Below are 22,183 nucleotides of genomic sequence, written 5' to 3' on the forward strand. Positions count from 1 at the left end.
AAATGGTTGGGCACTTGGCATTAATGTATTCAACATTATGTGTGGCTCTAGTTAATCTCTTAGCACTGGGCTGTTGTCAGTACTTTATTATCAGTAAAGCTGGAAATAATTAATTTAGAGGGTTTATAAAATAACATGAAGAATGCTTTTTAGCATTATAGAATGTGGTTTTTGGTCTTCTAAATGACAGTATTTGCAGTCTCTTAACAAGGGACTCTCTAGAAAAATTACTAATATATATTCAAACTGAAGAAAACCTTACTCAGTTTACAGGGTAAAATTTATATATGTATAAATATGTATCTTATTCTCTTTCTCTGAAGTTCCTCCTTTAAAATAAAGGCATAGTAAGGATTTCACCTTCTGCAGCAAGAAACTCTGCAAGGATTTGCAGTGATCATTATACATCTTTTGGGGTTTTATTTTCACTTGATCTGTCTGTATCTTTTACCTCCTCCTGTTCCCCCAATGTCCAAACTTTTGTACCCATTTTACATTTTTCTGGAAGTTTTGCTTGAATTGGAAGATGTTTGCTTTGTGTGGATTCCCTGTGTCCTGTTGCCTTTGGTTGGAGCCACAGCTTCAGGTGGAACCCAGGAAGCTGTGGAGTGCTGGGAACATCCACTGTTCAGTGCAGGTCAGGTGGCTTTGAGTGTGCTGGGCACCTTTATGTTATATGCACAACAGGGCTGAAACATGGTGCACATTTAATACTGCATAGAAATATGTAAATAAAGTTGGTATTTGATGTTACATTTCAGAACAACATGCAGTGCTGCCATGTGTCCCATGAATCCTGTAGTGACCAGATCCCTTAGGAGCTTGTTGCTGGTTTGAAGATGAAATAGGAGTTTGACAGAAGCTTACATTTCTTGTTGTTGAGTTGTTTTGGGGCTCTTTGTTACTAATTCAGTGTACTTTGTTGAATTTTTTTAAAGACGAGGTAGCATTGTGCAGCTGGAGGGCACAGAGGCAGAAAAAGTTTTTCTCTCTAGTTTGACCTTAACAAGTTGTTAATTTCCCCAGGATCCTTATGCCCATATTGGTGAACCACTGCTCTACCAGCTGGATCTAAAAAGGTCTCTCAGCTTCTCTGTGGAGCAGACAAAGCCCCTTAGAAAGTCCATCCAGCTTTTTGTTTCATTTGACCTAAACACATTAGGTCAGTCTGTGTCCAAAAGAACCATTTCTAATTGGCCATCAGCTTACATGTCTCATTATTGTACCTTAGCAAGACGGAAACTTGAGGGGGCATGTCAAAGGTCAGGGAATCAAAGCAATGTCTATGTCAGCAGCCAACCTTAGGTCAGTCTTGCAGAGCTACAGTGTGTGCAGGTTTCTCTCTATATTTACCAAGCATTATTTCCTTGACATTGTTGCAAAGAGATGTAAGGTTTGGGACCCACTGCGTTACAGACTCTTTCTCGACTTGACTTTCAAACTCTCTTCTCCTTGTCTGTTTCCTTATGTCTGCATCTCTTTGTCTTTTTCAAAACCTATGTTACATATACCATACATACACTTGCCAAGTCTTCTAACCTAGGTTGATGGGTCACTTCAGAAGATGAGGACTAGTGTCAAAACCAAAGCAAAACAGAAAAAGCATCCTGCTAGGCAGCAGTTTGTTTTATAGTCTCCTGAAGGCATATTCAGTATACACAGGCTCAGAGATAAAATGCAAAGCTAACTAAACTTTGAGTTTCATCTCTGCTTGCCACTTCCACAAGTAATTGTTCTGCTACAGATAAATCTGTGAAGTACTGAAATAGAATTACTGTTTTCATTGAAGTTTGCAAAAAGCAGAGTAGCCCTGTTCCTAGGTTCCCGTTGAATTTGTTCCTAACAGAGAAATTTTTAGCTGTGGGTTTTTTCTCCCTATCTATTTCCTGGCTTTTGCATGTTTAAGTCAGATGGTTTTTGAGTGTCTGTTTGCATGCAGCATTGGTGTTAGGAGGAAGAGTGGTTGTGGGCAAGCTCTGATTGACAAAGTGCAACAAACTGTTTTATTCTAATGATGTCTTCTTTTTTGTACCTTGATTCTTTTTTTTTCCCCAACATCAAAATTGTTAGTCAGCATTATCCTCCAGTGTCTCCTTTGTGTCCCTTACCCTTTATCAAGAATGTTCCTGGCCATGCTATTCACCTTTTCCTACCATACAGGACGTTGCTGAGAATGGGTGTTCTGCAGCACCAGAGGAATCTCTGCCAAGGACAGCACCCTCTCCATTGGGTGAAAAGAAGGATCCTAAATTAAGAGAAGACAGAAGACCAATCACAGTACATTTTGGTCAGGTATGTCTTAGTGTTAGGTTTCTTTAAACTGTGGGACTCAGCAAAAATAGTCCAGAGAAATGACACAAAACCAGTAATGCCCATTGTTTTATTATTATTTGTAACTGAATTTTATTAGTATAGATTTAGTTCTGTTGTATCTGTTTAAATGGGATTCTAGAGGCCTGATCTTTCTGGGGTTCACTGATTCCTTTTCTTCATGCAGTGATTTTGGAAAATGAAGTCTTAAATGAATGAGAAGCATAATTATTACAGCAATTTTATAAACTGTTCTGCTGGATTTTTAGCATGCAAAGTGCTATAGTCCTCAGGACTGAGGATGTATAAATATAAAATGTCCTCCATTATCTAGCCAGATCATTAGTGTCAATATGGAACATCCAACTATTAAAACATTTTAACATTCTCTGAAAATTAAACGCAGTGAACTAAGAATGGAAAAATCAATTAATAGCTTATTAGTGTACTATGTTTTGCAGTATTGACAACCGAGCTATGCGCATTAGGTACTTTTAGAATGTTTCTTTTGATATATCTGCAAAAGAGTGAATTTGGTTGTGTAGGTTTTTTAAGAGCTAATTATTTGGAAAATGTTGTATGCTGTGATTTTTCATGGAAAAACATACAGTATTTACTATCAGTTTGCCAGTGTTCCCCTATTAAGTGTAGCCTGACTCAAAAAATAACATTATTTGTGTTCACAGTTCTCCTGTTTATCAGTATCCATTTTTTTTACAGTATTATGATCAGAAAACAGGAGTGATTATCTGATTTCTTCTAAGGAAACAGTGTAATTTTAAACAATTGTATAAGAAGTGGGAATTGTAAAATGTGAGGCAAACCAGATTTTTAGCTAAGTATCTATTAATAGCAAGTAGTCAGTGTAGCTGCACTGCCTGTTTAGGTGTTAGGTAAAGCTACACAAGGTAGAATCATTGCTCAGAGCAATGTTGTCTGTATCGTTTTAGAATTAGATTTGTTGCTTTCAGAACTTAGACCACTGTGCTAAATCTAAGTTCCTGGAGACTTTTAAAAAACAGATTTTCTTCTAATTAAATATTTGCAGTAGTGCTTAATTTTTCACTTGCTTTCTGTGCCAATGCTGTTGAGAGGAATTGGGGTTCTGGAGAAACGTAGCCATCCAGCTCCAGCAGGAAAAGGTTATGTTACATTTAAAGCAGTCTGAAATCCAGATAATATTATAATCTAGTTCCAGTTTTTGTCCTTTAGATTTTTGTGAAGGATGGATGGTTCAAATGTTTTGGTAAATTAATATGTGATTGAGTGGAAAGTGCAAATTTAAATCTGAGGGGTTTTAGTGGTCGCGTTCACATTTTTTAACGATCGCTTTCTCTGTGTCAGAAGAAACAGGCATCAGCTTTCCTGAACCCCTGGCTGTGGGGAAGAGCTTGCTGGCTAAATGCCTGTTACTGTCCTTATGTTACAAATGTCAATTTCCAAAAAATTATCTAACTTAGCTGTTGTAGGGCTATCTCACTTGCAGCCTTTGTCCTCTCATGGATCCTTTATTCCTGATAGCCTAATGCCAAAATGAAAATTAAATCATGCTTTCATTCAAAAGGGAAAGATGTTCAGGTTTATGAAATATAAATTAAGGCTTTGGGAAGGAAAAAAGCTGCAACATTTACTGTTTAAATGGAGCCAGCTTTTAACTAGTGATTAAAGGAAGAGATTTTAGTGTCACTTTTAACTCTGTCTAGAATACAGTAGGTGGGAACAATTAAAAAGCCACAAGAACTCCGAAATAAGGGCTGTTTGTGCATTCACAGTTCTTATAAACTGAAGAGGATGAAAGAGGCTTTTTTCTCATTGTCACTTGCTTTCCCTGTCTGCTAGTATTATGCTGGTGTATATGGCACAGGCAGACTTTTTTAAAATGCATGCATGCGGATTAGGGTCAAGCCCTGTGTATCAGTAATGCAGTAAGCCTCGTCCATACCACTGCAGTGAGAGAGCTTCCCAACAGCAGCGAGATGCTTTAATTGAGACATGCTGTCAAAGTGACAAACACATTTGCATACAGTCTATTTATTTTCGTTGGAAAGGTCTGCAGTCTGCTGTTGGTTGAACATTCTTAATCAGCTCTCTGTAAGTGAGCCGGCAGCTAGCTGTCCTGTGCTAGGTGCTTCTCTTCATTACATGACAGATTAGCTAAAGGGGGATGGGCTAGCAAGCCAGCAGCAACCTTTAATTTTAACTCATTATCTCTCACCCTATAGTGAGATAGTTTCCAAATACAGTTGTGTGTCTGCAGTTGTTTAGGCTCTATAAAATACCTGTAAAATATCCTGAAATGTCTTCTAAATGTATAACAGAGATGTATATAAATGTATAACAGCTGATAGTTCTCAAAAATTTGGGAGCAGTTATCTAACTGTGTGAGGCTTCGTAGTGGAGCTCATCTTGGTGACTGGTTTTCAGGCATTGTTTGAGAGGGTTGTTTATTATGGAATTGTTCTAACAGTGGTTTCTGTAGTACCCTTGGACAGTATTTTTCAGATTCTGAGTTTGCATTAGCTGTGCTTGGGTTGTGTGTTTCTGCCAGAAATTTTGGCTTCCATCACTGGAACGGGTGGTGGTGCTGAGCTGCAGTGATAAGGATGCTGCACAGAGCATAATGTTAAGCAGCCTTAGATCTCTTCTGCTTTGTGATTTTCACTAATTGATATAGCTGTACTTCAGTTCAATTTTATCTATTTTCAGAAGTGTGTTTTTGAGGAGCTTTAGTATCTCTATGCCCTAAACAAACACAACAATGTATAGGTTACCTTTATGCCAAAAAAAAATCCCCAAAAAACAACCTGTGTGTTTTTGTTGTTTTGTCGGGTTTTTTAATGCAAGACTGAACTATGATGACAAGGTATTTGGGGAGTTTTCACTTTTCTACATTTTTGAGACAGAATTCTCATTCCAGTATTTGGATAACTGAAATCTATACATGATATGTATGTTAGAGACAAAAAGCAAAGAGTCTGGGAAATGCAGGCATCTTGTTACTGAAGGTGCTTGTATAGCTGTTTCAAGTAACACAAGCAGCTCTCCAAAATACCTTGCTGAGTTTTTAATGAGCAGCAGGCTTTCTCAGTTCTCCTGTATGTAGTTTTGCATTATCTAAAGCAAAATAAACAAAACAAAAAACCTTTATACATTATAAAACTATTATTTTGCTAAGGGAGAAAGGTAAATAAATCTCTGAATCTGACATTTTAGAAGCCTTTTCTCTCCAGAATACAGTGCCTAACTTTTAGACCAGGGGGTATATCAGCTAGGGCTATGATAAACACCTGCAGTGTCTGGGGCCCAGAGCCAGGAGAACAAATGCTGTATGATTTTTAGGTTTTTGAGACTTCTTTTAGATGAGTGCATACGTGGACAGGTCCCTTTAACTACAGCAGTTGTGTGGTTTGGGCTGTGCTTGTACAGCTCAGGACTACTGCACAGTCTTGGATTGTTGTATCACATGGTCAGAGCATTTCACATTTGATGGATTGCAGCCCTTTTCTTGGGGATTAAAGCAAATGCTTTATTTTCTAAAAATACACTTGTTTTAACATGTCCTTCTCTTAATGAAACTTCTGCTTCTATCCACACTGCTTCCCACCCCTCCACTCCCAGTCAAGCCCTCATGCCATTCCTCTGGAACGTTGCACTGGCTGCTTCTGCCAGAGCATCCTGGTTCCTGCAGCATCATCACCTGTGCCCAGTCTTCCCATCAGTCTGTGGGAGGAGGGGTGAGATTCTTTAAAAACAAATCTACACTTAGGAAGATTCTTTCTCTGGAGCTTTTACAAAGTCATTAGCACATCTGATCAAGTACAATTAAAACGACAAATCATAAGTTGCCAGAACCACGATTTCTTGGAAAGGAGTATCACTTCATTAGAAGCAAGTTCTCCTGTCAGCTCTGTGCAGCTCTGTTTCTGTTAGAATGTCTTGTCACCTTAGGTGTGTTTATGTTTGTGTGGCTTATTTTTATTTACCAGCAAATAGAATATTTAATTCTGTTTATGTACCAAAAGGTAAAGCTTAATAAAATACAAAACACTCTTCCAAGTTTGTCTTTATGTAAGTGATTCAGTCCTGTTCTGTTCTGGATTCAAACTAGAGAGGGTTATTATTCTGAGGGCTAATGTAAATAACAATTTAAAAAGTGGAAAAATATATTCATGCATTAAATCAGCTTATCTGGCTGTTAATAAACTTAGAAAGAAAACGTGTCCACATTCTCCTCCCAGCTGATTCTTACTAATGTTAAACTTATGTAGGACATAAGATGGAAATTGCCAGCTTACTTGCTGGTTTGGTCATTTGCTGCAAGGCAGGTTTCTTCTTCAAGAAGATTAAACAGCATTAAGAGGTCAGGGGGAAGATGAGGAGAAAACCAGCCAGCTGCATTCCAGAAATGCAAAAGTGGATCTCTGAGGCCAGAGGCAGCAGAAGGGGGGGATTATCTCCAGGGTAAATGAGATGAAGTAAGGAAGGGAGGAAGGCTCCTTTGCCAGACCCTGTGACTCCCTTCACACCCAGGTGCATTGGAACAATAGCAAATTCCCCTGGATCTCAGCAGACATTGTGTGGCATGGAGGTAGAAACCAAAGGGGAAAGGGGAAAAGAAGTTCATTTTCTAATATTCATGCAACTGTGTTCTGTGGTTGCAGAGCCAGCATCCTGGTCTTACCACTCTGAACTGTTCTGACAATGGAGATACCTTCACTAAGAAAATGAGCTTCCATTCCACTCATCCCCACTACTGAGTGTTATAATCTCCCTGTTCATCCTGCTGAGCCACAAGGAGTTTTCTGCCTCTCTCCATTTGATTCTTTGTGAATTTAGCAAAAGTAAATGCTCAGTTCTTTAAAACTGTTTTTTCTTCAGAATGCATATTTCTAACTCCTTCTTCTTCTAACTCCTTCTAACCCTAACTCCTTCTTGCTCTTCTCTTTGAGTGCCCTTTTCAGAAAGGAATTCACTGCTGTTCACCTTGCAAGAAAGGCAAATGTACTGGCCCACAAACACTTCCTCTAATGTGTGCTTGAGACTACTCAAATGTCCCATCAGGTTCTTAGCAGGCAGTGTTCTTAGTCAGGGGAGTAAAAACAAAGTCAAAGTCCAAGAAAATAATTCATTTGATGGAAATTCTGCTTTGTGGTGTGCCAGATTTCAGAAATGGCAATCCATGGGATAGGAGTTAGCTAGGTAAAAGGCTTGCACTCTTGTCATGCGTGTAAATATTTGACAAGTGAGACCTGGCGCTCTCTTTAGGAAGATGTACACCACCTGCAGAGCATACCCAAAGGTTACTGCCTCTCATGCACTCACTTGCCAGTATTTTCTAATGAGCAACCAGACAGCTATGTCTTCTGCTGCTGCCACAGCAGTGGAGTAGGTATGCAGCTTGTGCTATGTAGGAATTCGTTCTTCGCAGCGAGATTATGTGGCTGCAGTCCTGCGTCCAGCAGAAGTGTTCATCCATGAAAAAGCACATTCCAGGCTGTGGTTTTTTGTGTTTTCCAACTGTCTTGGCATTTCAACCCTTAAACAGGGTTTTTCAGAATAAATTTACTGCCCTGGGTGCATGCAAGTCAGATGCCATAATGGTTGGATGTATGAAGAAAATACTGTGGTTGAGCTGACCTCCTGGGGCTCTGTGACAAGCAACTGCAGCTGTAACATGTCTGCAGAATTTCCTTGTTAGTCTTGTTATGTTGAGGGAACCCATAAATACCTGGTAGAGAGTATCTTGGTCCATCATGGCTGGCATCTAGAAGAAGAATTGTGCTTTATAAATAATTCATGCATATAAAATAAATACATCAGCGCATGCAAGGCTAACCAAATCACCTAGATTGACAACTTGAGAAAAGCTCAAAGGGTCCTATGGATGACTTGCTTAGTCTATCAATGTAGATCAGCATCCAGAAGCTTCTTACGTATTACTTATTATGCTGATATGTGCAGTTAGGCCAGAACTGTCTGAATTGACCTCTGGGCCCCAGATTAAACTAGAAGATTGAAGGGAGAGAGGGTATGTGAAACATATGATTCTAACTGCTAACCCACTGTGATTGCTTGTTTGGTCAGGATTTTTTGGATTTGCCCTTCAGAACTGGACTGATTAATACCAAGTAAAACTTGCAGAGTGCCATGCTTCAGATCCAAGAGCCATATGTACTTCTGTGAGGCTGTGCAGAGGACTGTCCCCCTGATGATGCAGACTTCCTTAGTGAATGAAGAAGCTGAGTGGAGCCAGTAGTCATTGCTGTGTATAGAACTCTTTACATGAGACCATCTCTTTCTTTTCTCTTTTTTTCCTCTTTTTTTCTTTTTTTCTTTTTTCCTCTTCTTTTTTTTTAATTTTATTTTCTGTACAAGTGTTCTGCTTGCTCAAGAGAAATAGTTGCTAAAAAATATTAAGGCATGGGTCCATTTTCCAACATTTGAAATCATGAGGGTTGCATAATCTCCCTGATTTGAATTCCAGTATCAGGCCCTCAAAGCCCCATGTAAAGCCGACAAAGTGACCAGTTTAAAAAAAAAAAAAAAAAGAAAACCCACACAAAGCAGTGCAGCTTTTTTTCCCTTATATTTAATATTGCATTGCTGGATTTTCCGGTATTTTAAATGAAAAATATATGTAGTTAGTTCCACGTTGACAATGTCCTTGAGGATTTGACAGTGAGATTTTCCAGCAGTTGCTCTTCGTTAGGATCCTGGTGGTGTTTAATAAGGCAGCCCCACTGCTGGCACCCTCAGTTCCTGTTTGTTCTCCGAGGGCTCGGGGCTGCTGCAGTGAGCACATCGACCGGGGCTGATCATTACAAGGGCGTACGCCACCAGGAATAAAAATGTCACACGTTTTCCCATCTCACAGCAGTACAAAATGTCAGTCCTGTCAAACAGACATTGCAGGTAGCAGTGAGCAGTCAGTACAAATTGGGAAGCCGAATATTCCCCCAGCTTTCTGATATTCTTCATTTGAAGCAGAAGAAAAACAGTTGTTAACCTATTAGCTGTGATTTTAAACTCTGCTGAGATAGTAGATGGATAGGCTTTAACACACAGGGATAAATACATTCCTGGGGTCTGGGATTTTATGCAACGTGTCGCTCCATCCATGTATGTTGAGCAACAGAAAAAATGAAAACATGCCACTGCAAAATATACTTCATTTTGGTAGAACTTCTTTGGAAATTTGAACGTAATCTCAATGCGATTGCCTCTCAAACCCTTCCCTGTTCTGTCTCTGTGAATAGTTCTGAAGAAAACCTCCTGGTGGTTTTGCTAGCAGTCCAGAAAGGGCATGGTTCAACAAGTTCAATAATTTTTCTTACATGGCCCTTTCAACATGCAGTAATGTAACAGACAATTATGATTTTATTATCTGCTTGTGCTAATGGAAGTTGTGCTGCTTTGGGTTTAGGTGTATAATGTGATGTAGAATCCATAGGATGTGTTGTTCTGGGAGCATTACACATGCCATGGTACCATGAACATACCTGTGTGTTCCATCTGAGACTGGGGCATGGGTTTGGCAGGATTCTGCTGCTATTACAGGGTCCATAAAAAATCTAGTGCAAAAGATTAGGTGGAAAAGCAGGTGATAAAGTATCAAAGAGAAACCAAAAGATGTTACTAAGTCACCAGTGGTTGCCCTAAGGGACAAGGAGAGAAGGTGAAAAGGGTTGCAGTAGTCTTTGAATATCTCAAAGAAATTTACTTCAAAGCCATTCTCTAAGTAGAAAGTTTTTCTCTGATACCTTCTTGGACAAAAAAAAAAAAAAAAAAAAAAAAAAAGTCTTTGCATTTAAGCTTGTGAATCATTGCAAATTACCCCATCAATTCCTCCCATCAGCATCATACAAGAACATGTGCTACTCTGGGGCCTGCCCTGGCTGTTCTGTCTACTCAGCACTTCCTGCACACACAGAAAAAGGTATCCATCTGATTCTCAGAATTCTTACTTTTTCCTGTAATTGTAGACAAAAGGAATAAAATACCAATCAGTTGTGCAGCTAAGGGGTTCATTATTTAAGCCATGTGTTTTTAGAATACCATCAGTTCTAAACAGTAATAATCCACAGTAGAGTAATGTATGGTTTTAGGATTTTCTGTCCCTGGCACTCGTCCATAATAAGCAGATGACAAGACATAGCCAGTAAGCCTGTTTGCTTCATCCTGGTGGAACCATTTCACTTGACAAGATATACATGATCCTGATACCATGCTTCTGCCTTCTTTCTTGGCTTAGCAGAGATCTACATCTGGTTAGTACCATGCAAACCCTAGATTGAAATGAAACTGTGGTATATTATACATTATAACATTTAATATTTTTAAAAATTAGCTCTTCTGGAATTGTCAGCACACTATGAGATTAATAGATGGACATTATCAACACTGCCAAATGAGGATGAGGTAGCAGTGCTCTGTATCTAGATAAAAAGAGATTTTTTTCCCCCATAATTAGGAAGGACAGATTTTGTTACAGCAGGGAGAGAGAAGAAGCAAAGGTAGATTGAGAGAAACCATTTCTTCCCCTCTAGTGAAGAGTGAGTTTCCCCTCAGTGGCTTTGGGATGAACCCCCTGACACCAGATACGACTCACACACCTGAAATAAAAATCCTGATTCAGTACCAGGGAAAAAAGGACCTTATAGGCACCTACCAATCATTTTCTTCCCATACTGTCTATTAGTGACAGAAGATTTCTGGCTAGAAAGACGAGGAGATAATCCTTGTTTTTCTCATTAAACTAATCAGGGTGTTCAATTGTACAATTTCTGCCCCTTTGATAAATTCTTGTCACAGCTGTAGACATTACTACATTTTTGTGAGATTCATTCTACCTTCCCAATCTACAAACACAGCTTGAATAAAGAGGCATCCCTTAAAACATGGAGATTATTTTTATCACAGGACCCAGCAGATTTCTGTTGAAGTATTTCAGAGTGTAAATTAAAAATATATGCTGTAAAGCATACACTGTTCTTGTCATCCCAGTTTGTGAGCTGTACATATGGGAGTATGTAAAAGTAGTGTGTGCACTGTGCAGGGATCTGGATGGATTAATAAAACAGCTTCCTCATAGATTCCATCTGCTTTCTGTACTGAATCTTCTTAGGTACCATACATTTTTTTCAGAGTTATTCCAACACCAGCACTTTTCTATTTTTTTTTTTTTCCCTCTGCTGTTACTGAATGTTCAGTTGAGGTCCCACATAGTCTTCTAAAGTCAGCACTTAAGACCTTTTGTAGCTTGGTGTTTGAGCATGGGTACCTTCAGGAAAGTAAATCTCTCCCCTGTCTGATTGTCATGAAGACCTGCTAACACTTTACACAAGTCCTGAATTTCTGGGGGAAATAGGATATTGATGTAGAAAGCTTTGTTTGTAAAATTATTAGAAACACCCCTCACTCATTGAGAAAGAGAAATTCTGTGTGTACTGACAAACCATTTTTTATCTAATTATGTTTCCTTTATGGATTTTTTTCTTGTTGCATTTGTTGCTGCATGAAATAGCACCTCCAACTTACTTGTAAAGGCTTTGTTTTGAATACCACTTTAAAATAAATCTCAACAGACATCCACTATTAATTTGAGATAATCTTATGAGCTGTTAGATCACAGACCAAAAAATGATCTTATCATAATGTTTTCTCGAGTAGTAAAACAACCTAAATAGCTGTATGGTTAAAGTTCCTTCAGTCTATAATAGCTTCTTGATGAAATGTGAGATCTATAATTTTCAAGTTGTATTTTTACAGTGTAAAAGTGCATGTAAGATTTTCTTTTTCCCTCCAGCATCTCATAGCTTAAAATCACTTGTTTGGTAATTAGTAAAACCACACCAGATGTGCAGTTGTAAAATTGGCTTTCTGCAAATTTTTGGTCTTGTTGCTTTAGAAGTATTTATAACAAGACAATTAAGAAAATATCTCGATTGAAAAGTGGTAAACAGCAATTGGTAAGAAAGTGCTAATTTAGACATTTGTTCCTTTCATAGGGAAAAACCTAGAGCATACAGATTTAGGAACATACCTGCAATAGCAGTTTAGCAGCTTTTAGCAATGTAGGCTGTGCTGTTTTGTACCCATTCATCCTTACAGCACAGGTAATTAAGCTGATATTCCAACACAGCTTCCCCTACTGACCTTTTAGAAACAACGTGTTTTGCTGCATTAACAAATTAACTTCAAATCAGTGGCTTTTCCAGTAAATATGGCCTTCATATAGTTGGAATATACTTGCTTATCCCATTCTGGTGACAGATACTAACATCAGCATTAAAAATGAAGCTCTGGTAAAGGGCACAGAACTGTTACCTCTTGGTGGGCCTCCACGTCAGTTATTCCTCAGTGCCCTTTGCTTATTCTCATGGGTGCTTTGCAGCACTGATTTAAGCCACACTATTTCCCTTTCCATAGTTAGTGGAGAGCTAATGCTTTTACTCTTTTGTGTACTCTCTGACTTGTGTTTGGAGGCATAAAAATTTTTAAATAAATTAATAATGATTGCACCTGTTTTTCTCATCAAATACTTTACCTAAAGTTTCTAAGTAGTAAGTGAGAGTCTTAAGTAACTAGAAAAGTGCAAAATTTTTTTTTTCAGCTGTTCATTAACAAAGTGATTATGCTACATAACAATTAAATAATATTTTAAGATTGTGCTCTCAGTCTGAGGAGGAGCAATAGGAAGATACAGAGAGGTGTAACTCGGCTTCTGTGACTGAATTGTGTAATAGGTACAGAAGGGAAACAGTTCAGCAGGGCTAATGGCAGCCACCTCAGCTTGCCACCCTGTCATTTCTCTTTGTTCTCTTTGTTTTCATACTTGCTTTCTTGGAAAATACAGAGGGAAGCTGTCAGAGGGAATAATTCTGGCCTCAGCTCTTTATCCAGAGTGTCTTTTTTGTTTTCTACCCCAAAAAGCTGAGCCAAGTACATGTGTGCTGTCAGGTACTCCTTCATTCACAACACAAGGAGAAATGAACCAATGCAAAAGTATAATTTAATGGGAAATTTGAAAGAAAAGTCTGAAGAGATGTAAGAAGAGAATTAAAATGGTGTGAAAAAGGGTGGGCTGGAGTTTACTATTACACAGTGTGATGATAGTTGGGAGAGAATGTCTGTCAATCTAGAATACAGGCTGTGCTAGCAAGAAGTTTAAGAACTGCTGAGAGACAAATCTGGAATATTTTTTGCAGAGAAATGCAGTAATCTGCACAAGCTTTCTTTTTCTGTCTGAAGAAGCAGACTCCCACTGCCAGTTCCTGCTCCTCTGCACAGCTGATGGGACTTTGTCTTTGGAAGGTGTTGTGGCTGGGAGCAGTGGTGCAGTTGCAGTCATCTGGTCAAGCAGGTGCTGAGACACATTCCTGTGTGCTCCTGACTGAGGAATCTTCTCTCTGGAAGCAGATGTGCACAAGCTGCCACAGAACGGGCATGGGCTTTCATCTTGTTCTCAATATCAAAGTTGTTCTTTCAGATGGTTTTATTTAAAATCTCGTTAATTGTCAGTGGGTTACTTGTCTAACAGGCTCTACCTTAAGATGCCATCTGTGTGAGGAGAGGCATGCTGCTGGCTCTGGAACTGGAATATCTCCAGTGCTGCTACAAAGCAACGAGTTAGGCAACTGCTAATATAAAAAAATAAAAAAGAAAAAAGAGACAAAAATAGGCATCTTAATACATGGCTGTGTCTTTGTTAGAGCAGTTGGTGATGAAGCTTTAAGTTTCATTTACAATTACAGTACACACTTTGCTCTAGGCAATGCATTTAAACCTGTACAGTATCTCAACATGTGATCATCTTTAAGTGTATGACAAGTTCATTTGTATGAAGTTTTTTTCCCATGCTCTTAAATGACTTTGCTGCTTTAAGGCCTCTACCGTAAGTTTGTGCAAGTGCTAAAATTGCTCTTGATACTTTAGTGAAAGCTTTTTTAAGCATCCTGCTTTGTGGGGTTCTTTCTGTTTACATCAGTGGTGTCTAGAACACTTGGACCTGGAGGTCCAAGAATCAACCTTGAGTGTCTCTGTTGTCTCAATAAATTTTGGATGACCTGGCCTGGAGTGCTCATGGTGCTACCTTTGGTTCAACATCAGCAGGCAGGTAGAGCATGAGGCTTGTCACTCTTTTGGGAGGGGAAAAAAACTCAGGTAAATCACGTGTTGTCATCCTCTCATACTGCTTTTGCCACAAAACCAGGGGTATTTTGGTGTAGGTGACTGTTTAATTTAGTCTCCACTTTGATACAGCAGCAAAGACTCCGTCCACCTCGGCCACCGCCTCCAAAGATACAGCGGTCATCTAGGCCCGTGAGTAGCTGGTAGCTTTGTTTCACTGCCACAGCTTAACACTGCCTGAACTATGCTGTTAGTAGCATTACTAAACCTTGGTAGTTTGGATTGTAAAACTTTGCAAAAAACCAATGTGTGAATTATGCTCCTAAACTCCCTTCTTCTCTGCTGCGGCACAGCCCTGGGACCTGCATTTATTCTGCTTTTCTTTGGCGACTTCTGCAGCTTTCAGTCAGTTCTGCAGGTAACTGATGCTGCTGTTGCAATGTTTGTTTTTACTTTTGCAGTGATTTCTTAAAAAGTCTTGCTAGGCTGGTATGTAAGTTTTTAGCCAGTGGACTTTTGAAGACTTGCACTAAGCTCAAATATGAAAGGAAGCATATGTCTGAAGAGAAAGTATTTATTCTCTGCAAGTTATGCTTTAAATCAGTTTGGGACACTTATTTTTTTCTCAGTGGAATAGATGAGTGAATACACATGAAGGAAACAAAGTCTATATTTGGGCAGGAGAACATTAGTACCACGTTATGGATGATATACATATATAGTCCATGTTAATTTAAAATGCAAGCTAGGACTGTATGTAATTACATAGCATAAAAAATGTGGGCACAGCATGTTGGTCAGAGGAAGAAGAACAACACAGACATTATTCTTAGTGCAGTACCTGTACTGTAGTAGGCAGGGATACTTTATCTCAGCAGTTTTTCATTCAAAACACTAACTGTAGGACAATTGTTAGGTATTAACTATGCCAGATGGCTTTAAGACCAGAAAGTGTCCTGGATCTGTACCAGTGATTTTTACTTTTTTCCCCTGCAGTACAGGTAAACTATAGCAGTTTAGGAGGGGTGGTGTTTATTATGAATATAATTCCTCCAAATGGCAAATACATCTTAGTCCTTGCTTCCTTATACATACATGTACAGACATAAGAAAGAGAGATGCAAGTTTTCAAATCTAATCTTGCTAAAACTTGTTAAAAATACATTTTGGATGAGCAGGCAACTGGTTAACAAGTGCACTCGGGTGTGTGTTAACTTTTGGTCTTTGGTGCATGTCCCTGTGTTACATTCAACAGCATGTGTGTTTCTTTTCCTCTCTTTAACTCTGGGTGTTTAGCTTAACAGGGTCATTTTTGTGAATTCAATCTCTGAATCTTTCTATTTTTTTTCTGTTTGAAAGGTAGCATTGACTGTGCTTATGTGTGTTCTTGTAAACATAACTGACCTGGGAGACTGTCCCAGAGACATTGCACTCAGAACAAACTTTCCATGGGGTGGTGGGGTTCCCACAGTGCTCCATAGCCCTTTGGTGTGTGTTGGCAGGTGTATGAGGACACACCAGTGCAATTCCTCTGCAGAAGTTGCTGAACAGTATTGTTCAGATTAAGTAATTTTATTACATCAAAGGCCTGCTAAGACTGTTTAATCTCCCAGCTGTAGTGCATTAATAGTTCTCCCTGTAATGTGTTTGTGTCAACTGTCTTTGCTCCCAATGAAATTGATAAAAGGTTGGGAATGTAATAATAAAAGCTCCTGTTGCATTCATCTAGCTGTGTCAGTAAGTGGAACAGAAATGTTTCATTCATCAAGAGGAAATTCAAGATAAATGTAAATTATTATAATCACAAAAAAATACGCTTGTACTAAATATACATAAATTTGTTGTTGTTCAGAACTGTTATTTGGCTTTTAATAGTTGAAACACATTTTTGTGTGTAAATAATACTTTGTGCAGACTGCTTGTTCCCTCTCTTAGTCTTGGCATGTGTTACAGAGGTGGGTATCAGCAAGTAAGTTATCCTAGCCTTTTACAGCAGGCACCCAATGAGGAGACCATGTCCCTCTTCCAGTGAAGTCCACATAATAGCAAAATTCCTGAGAGGTACTGTTTGCAGGGTATATCTGTTGTGAGGAGGAATCTTTGGGTACCAGACCTTGCAATATGAGTCATTACTAATAGTAAAAACAAAAAACACAGACCAAAGAAAGGTTAAGGAAACAGAACAGACGTGTTCTTCACATTCTGCTGTTTTGGAAATGAGTTGTGGTGGTATTAAGAAAGAGAGATGATTGTTTCTTATAATTAATAGGTTTGGATTACTAGTGGCCATTTGGAAACTTCAATTAGAAAAAGTTGATACATAATAATTGTGCATAAAGTTGATGGGGACAGTAATAAATACATTTAACCCTTCTGTACTGGATGAATACCTGTATTCTTTTGGCTGCATGCTCATGTAATTGGATTTCTTTTGTACTTTGGAATTTATTAGTTATTTGACCTTGCCTGTTTGCCTACATAAGGCTCAAAATCCAGCAAGGAATTGGCTTGGTTTCCTGGCTTTTTCCCTGCAGCCCCCCATGAACAATGCTCTAAATCCTGCTTAGTGTGTCACCCCACACTGGACTGGTCGGGCGGCCCCCTGCAGCCATCCAGAACTCTCATCTCTCTCCCTCATCACCATCACTCCCCCAGGGTACCACCCCAAAGGTGCAAGTGTTCACAGCATGATGACAAGCCAGCTTTATGCATCATCTTCCAGCTCAGATTTAATTAAACAGGATTCTTTCTTCCTCTCTTTTCCTCTTTCTCCTTCTCGTGCTCTTCTCCCCCCACTTCCCTTTGCTTCTCTCCCCTCTCTTGCACACACTCACTCTCTTGCTCACACTGGCTCTCTCTTGCTTGCTCTCTCTCTGTTTTATCAGCCCTAATGAAGCAGTATTCTTCATCGATCCTGCTGATTGCCAGCCCATTCCTTTTGTTTGTTGGCACCGAGCCATTCAGCTGCACTCTGACAGCTCAGCTCCTCTAATTAGCTCTGTTGTTCTTTTCCCCATGTTTCACCACGTTGCAAGTTCAGTTGAAGTTGCCACAAACTTAATCCTTCCATTCCTGCCATAAATTCACATTCTTAAGCCGTCTTTATTGTAGAGAGGAGCAGCCTTGTGTGGGGACTGATCTTCAAGACCTTAACATCTGACCTTTTTATAAGCCCTTTTTCCTAAGAAACAGTGGCAGTATGTCTCTGGATTTCTTCATCATGTCTGCTGTACACAATTTCCTTTGTAATGAAAATTCAGTACAATAATTCTGTTACTATTTTCTGCATACTGTTGTGGAGTGCAGAAACACTGCACACAATTCAGTGCCTTTTTCCTGGCAAGAAAATTTGAGATTTACGAACCTGGAAAAAAACCCAACAAACCAACCCAGAGACACCCTACCCTCCAACAGTTAATAATTGAAAACAAAAAAAACAAAACAACAACAAAAAAAACCCTCAAAACAAAATAAACAAAACAAAAAAGAGCAACCAAAGAACAAACAAACACACAAACACACACACCCCAAAAGCCAAACCCAATACAAAACAAAACCCAACGAAAACTTGGTGAGTTGGGAGGAAATCTCCATCTATTGTGTCATTGCAAACAAATTCATCAGTCATCCAAAGAGCACTTTGGTTATTGGCCTTTACCAGCTCTCTCTGCATTGTGACTGTTACAGGAGCACCCGCTCAGGGAGTGTGACAAGCATGTGTGTTACTACTTGCTATTCAAAAACGTGAGGTTTTTTTGTCCTCAAGGAATCTGTGGGGCCCTGTAGTTTATATTCATACTCTCTATTCATTTGGATACCTGTGTTCATCTGTAGGTGCAAAAAATAAAGAAGCTTGAAAGCAATTCTGAAAGGAAGATACCTTTAAGATAACAGTGGTTACGGGTATTTTGTTATTTCTATCTGGTGTTTCACCACCTTGAAGTATCTGATGAAATATTCTCTGTGTGTGTATGTGATAGGTTCGCCCTCCAAGACCTCATGTTGTTAAGAGACCCAGGAGCAATATTGCTGTGGAAGGACGAAGGACTTCAGTTTCTAGTCCAGAACAGTAAGTACTTTGCTGCTCTGCTTCTCTCTAATTGCACCAGCAAATAGTGCATTCAGGACTGGATCTAGCCAAAGGAGAAATCAAAAAAACACTACGGATCAAGGTAATTTTTTAGCTAACAGAAAACTCGGATTTTAATTTTTGGAACACTTTAGAGGAAGTTTGAAAAATCAAGAAACCAAAGTTCACTTTACTGGAAAATATTCTGGACTATCAAACTAGATGTAATCTGCTCTGAATTAGCAAATTAGATGTTCAGCCTGTTCAGTGGAAGTTTTCAAGTTTTTGAGTTTTGTTCTTTTCTTTGTAGTTTTGAACTATACTTCAAATGAAACTTCTAGCCACATCCCTGAAAATCCACTGTTCTTGCCAGGCTTTACCTGGAAGATACAGAATCGTTTGGTTTATAGTGATGGCAGTAAGGATTGTGTCTCATGCTTGTTAGAGTCCTGTTAACAGAAGGTCTGTAATAAGCTCTATAGTGAAGAGTTGTAGAGCTTAAAGCTCTTGCATAGTACAAGAAAATTTACCATTTCTTCAGGTTTGACTATGAAGTAAACAGGAGTAGTATTGCATGTAAGTTGTACTGCTGTAGCTTACTGCTAGTGAATGAAATTTGTTGGTTTCCAACTTTTCTCTTGTTCATATAAACAGTATATGTTACCTTGGAGAGATTTTTTCAGGTAGCTTCATGAATGTCACACATTGAAGTGATTTTTACAAAAACTCCACTGTGTATTGTTGCAGATACTCTTAATGCCTTGCCAGAGTTGTGTTAAACAAAAGGCCATGAGTAAAAACCTAGAAAGAGAATGGATACATTGAGCCTTACCAGCCTAGCCCAAAAGGCAGTACTGTGTGTGACAAATACATGTGTAGGCTGCATCAATACACATTTTGAAAAATCTGAGTAATTTTAAATCCAGAGTGCAAAAGATTCAACAGCCCTGAGTTCTGATTGGAGATGGAGTCTGCCATTAGCTGCATTTTGAAGGGTGGGTATAAGCAGGTTGCCTCCTTTCAGTTCAGATTTGGGCAGCATTAAGAAATGTGCCTTTTGCCTGGGTCAGTTGATCTTAGGAAAAGGTGTGAAAATGTGGCTGGAGTAGGGACAGAGCTGCTTGGCACACAGAGGAGACAAGTGAGTAGCAAGGTAAGCACAGCAAGTGCCAGTGTACACTTTTCATGTCATTTGACAAGATTAAAATGGAATTCTCCACATGTGAAGCATCTTTGATAGTGTCCTTGAACAGTGAGTGGTGTTTCCAAAAGTTCCCAAATGTCCAGTATTGTGGCAGTGCAGCCTTAGCATGGGAAGTCAAAATGGAACTGCTCACAGGCTACAAGCAAAAGACTCAGGGGCTGCAAGATGGTTGCACTGATCTAATCTGTCACTGAGATTTCCTTGTAATTCATCTCCACAGCACAGAGTAACTGTAACTGGCTGTAACATGGCCACTTCACAGGATTTATGTCCCAGGCTGTGGTTACTGTGTTGTCAGTAAAGGTAAATGCTTCAGCTGATGCCCAAGATTACAGGATATTTGCTGTATCTGAAGGTACAAAAATCCCATAAAAAGAAAAATGGTTGTTTTTTTTTTTTAAACACACCTTTTCCTCACCCATGTACCAGTTCTCTGTCGCCACAATTTGAGGCAAAAAATAGGTGGAGGTTGGGACCCCTCCTGCTGCCCAAATGTAAGTAGCTTTTTTCCAGCCACTCTAGGATGGGCAGATACTCTGACTTCTGGCTAAAATGAATGGTCACTTAAATTCTACAGAATTATTTATCTATTTTATAGTGGAATTTGGTTGCCCTCTTGTGGAGTAGATTGCACATCCTGCAAAAGGGCCTCTGCTGTTAGAGAGCGGAAGCTGTCCCTGCACAAAGATTATGAGAACTTTGTTAATAAAAGTTTTTTCTTAATATTCAATATGGTAACCTGCTGCATAGAGGTGAAGGATAATTGAGTCAATTTAACCATTATGTGTTCCATATGAAGCATTATGCATATTTGCATTCAAAAGCTCCTTGACATTCCAGTGTGGCTTACTGCTAACTTGTATTTTCAGTTCCTGCCAGTATCTAAACAGAAATAAACATAAACATAATACCTCCACTAATGATAGTGATACATTGAAGGAAACCATTGCATAGACATCCTTTAAGTTCTTACATTTATTAATGCATTTCTTGTAATACAAGGGAGTTTGTATCTTTGGTAACAAGTTAATTTTTTTAATGAAAGAAAAACATTGCTCTAGGGGTGCTCATTTTCTAATAAGTCTTAAATTGAAACACAGATGGGAGCAGCAGTAGCTCCAAAGAAAACCTAAGATTATTGCTAGTGTCTGCTGTTAAACTGATACATTTAAAGAGATGGTAGAAGGACTATTGTTTCCCCTACCAAAATTTTCAGTAATTTTTTTTTTCTATTTTGGTAGAAAGTGTTTTGTTTGGTTTTGGTTTTTTTTACAATTTAATCAATAATTCAAAGCTTGTGATTATTTTTTAAATGTAATTAGATTTTAAATGTATAAATTTTAAAAAAACTTTTTCAGTTATGAAGTAACTGGAAGGATTTGTAGTCGAGAATGCTGAATTACCACCTGGGGCTATCCTAGACACGTGGGACCTGCCTCCTTAAACACAAATTAGTTGTTCACAGAAATAAGATGTTGCATTTCTAACAGCTAGGCAGTTTTTTTGAGAGCTCTCTTTTACACCACAGCAAGATTTCCTATTAAATGTAGAATAGGCTTCCCCAGTGCTCTAGGATCTGTCTTCTGTAAGTAGCAACTAGCTGGCTTCCAGGGCATGCAGAGTGGGAGGAAATTAAAATAGGAAATCAGAGGGTCAGGCTCACAATTAACAGCGTGTCAAAAGGCTCTTGGGCTGGCTAAACCCATGTCAGAGCTGCAGCACTTCATTATGGCTTTCCAGAAGTCAGGTAGGACTTAGTGGAGAAGCTAATGGCTTTTTCCCTCATATCATATGAATGAAAATAGGCTGCAGTGCAGTGGTGGCTTATTACACTGAATTTAGTATGAAGTCAGCATGATGGCTGTGTTAAATGATACAGGCTTATTAAAGCACTTAAAGTTCAGTTATTGTAACCAGGCTCTCGGAGCTCTGCCACACAGAATTTGTGTATGGTAAAGGTTTTCCATGGCATCACTGCAAGCAAAGACCTCAGCTTAGGAAGAACACTAAGCCAGAAAGTACCTGGATGGGCAAGGATGGTGGGAATCAGAAAGAAAGCACTGCAGGCAGCTCACTTACACTTTGGTTCCTCAGTGGGTGTAGGAGCAGCCAGGTTACATTGCAGGTGGTGCAAAGGGACAGCAGACAGGAAGGAAAAGCACAGAGAGCTGCCCTGCTTTGGCTCTGCCTTGCCAAACAAGAACCATAGCACAAGGCAGGCAGGGCTGCCCTTTGGGACCCTGATCTCCCTGGCTCTCCCACCTTTCCAGTAAGGTGGGTTACAAAATATGTCCATCTGGGGGGCTGCTCCTGCTCCCAGCTTTGCAGTGAGCCTGTGGGTGTCTGCAGTTTTCCTTTGTAAAGGCTGTGATAGCTGCAGGGGGAAATTGGTGAATGGGTCCTTAGTGTACTGAGTGCAGCAATGTGAAATGACTTTGTAGACTCTGGAATCTGGAGCTTTCAGAGCAGGC

General features: G+C 39.3%; 1 protein-coding gene across 8 annotated transcripts in view; it reads left to right on the forward strand.

The window, feature by feature from the left end:
• The window catches only part of DENND1A (DENN domain containing 1A), a 163,798-nt gene that overhangs the window by 131,812 nt on the left and 9,803 nt on the right, over nt 1-22,183 (forward strand). For 3 of the 8 annotated variants that reach the window (XM_071766185.1, XM_071766188.1, XM_071766189.1), the window contains 3 exons: nt 2,161-2,292; nt 14,572-14,631; nt 18,420-18,508. In XM_071766185.1, coding sequence (XP_071622286.1) covers nt 2,161-2,292; nt 14,572-14,631; nt 18,420-18,508 — 281 coding nt within the window. Of the gene's footprint in view, nt 1-2,160; nt 2,293-13,560; nt 14,463-14,571; nt 14,632-18,419; nt 18,509-22,183 lie in introns of those variants that run through there. The other 5 variants (XM_071766186.1, XM_071766190.1, XM_071766187.1 and 2 more) reach the window with 3 other exon arrangements.

Source organism: Heliangelus exortis, chromosome 22 (genome assembly GCF_036169615.1).
Source record: "Heliangelus exortis chromosome 22, bHelExo1.hap1, whole genome shotgun sequence".
Lineage (NCBI taxonomy): Eukaryota > Metazoa > Chordata > Aves > Apodiformes > Trochilidae > Heliangelus > Heliangelus exortis.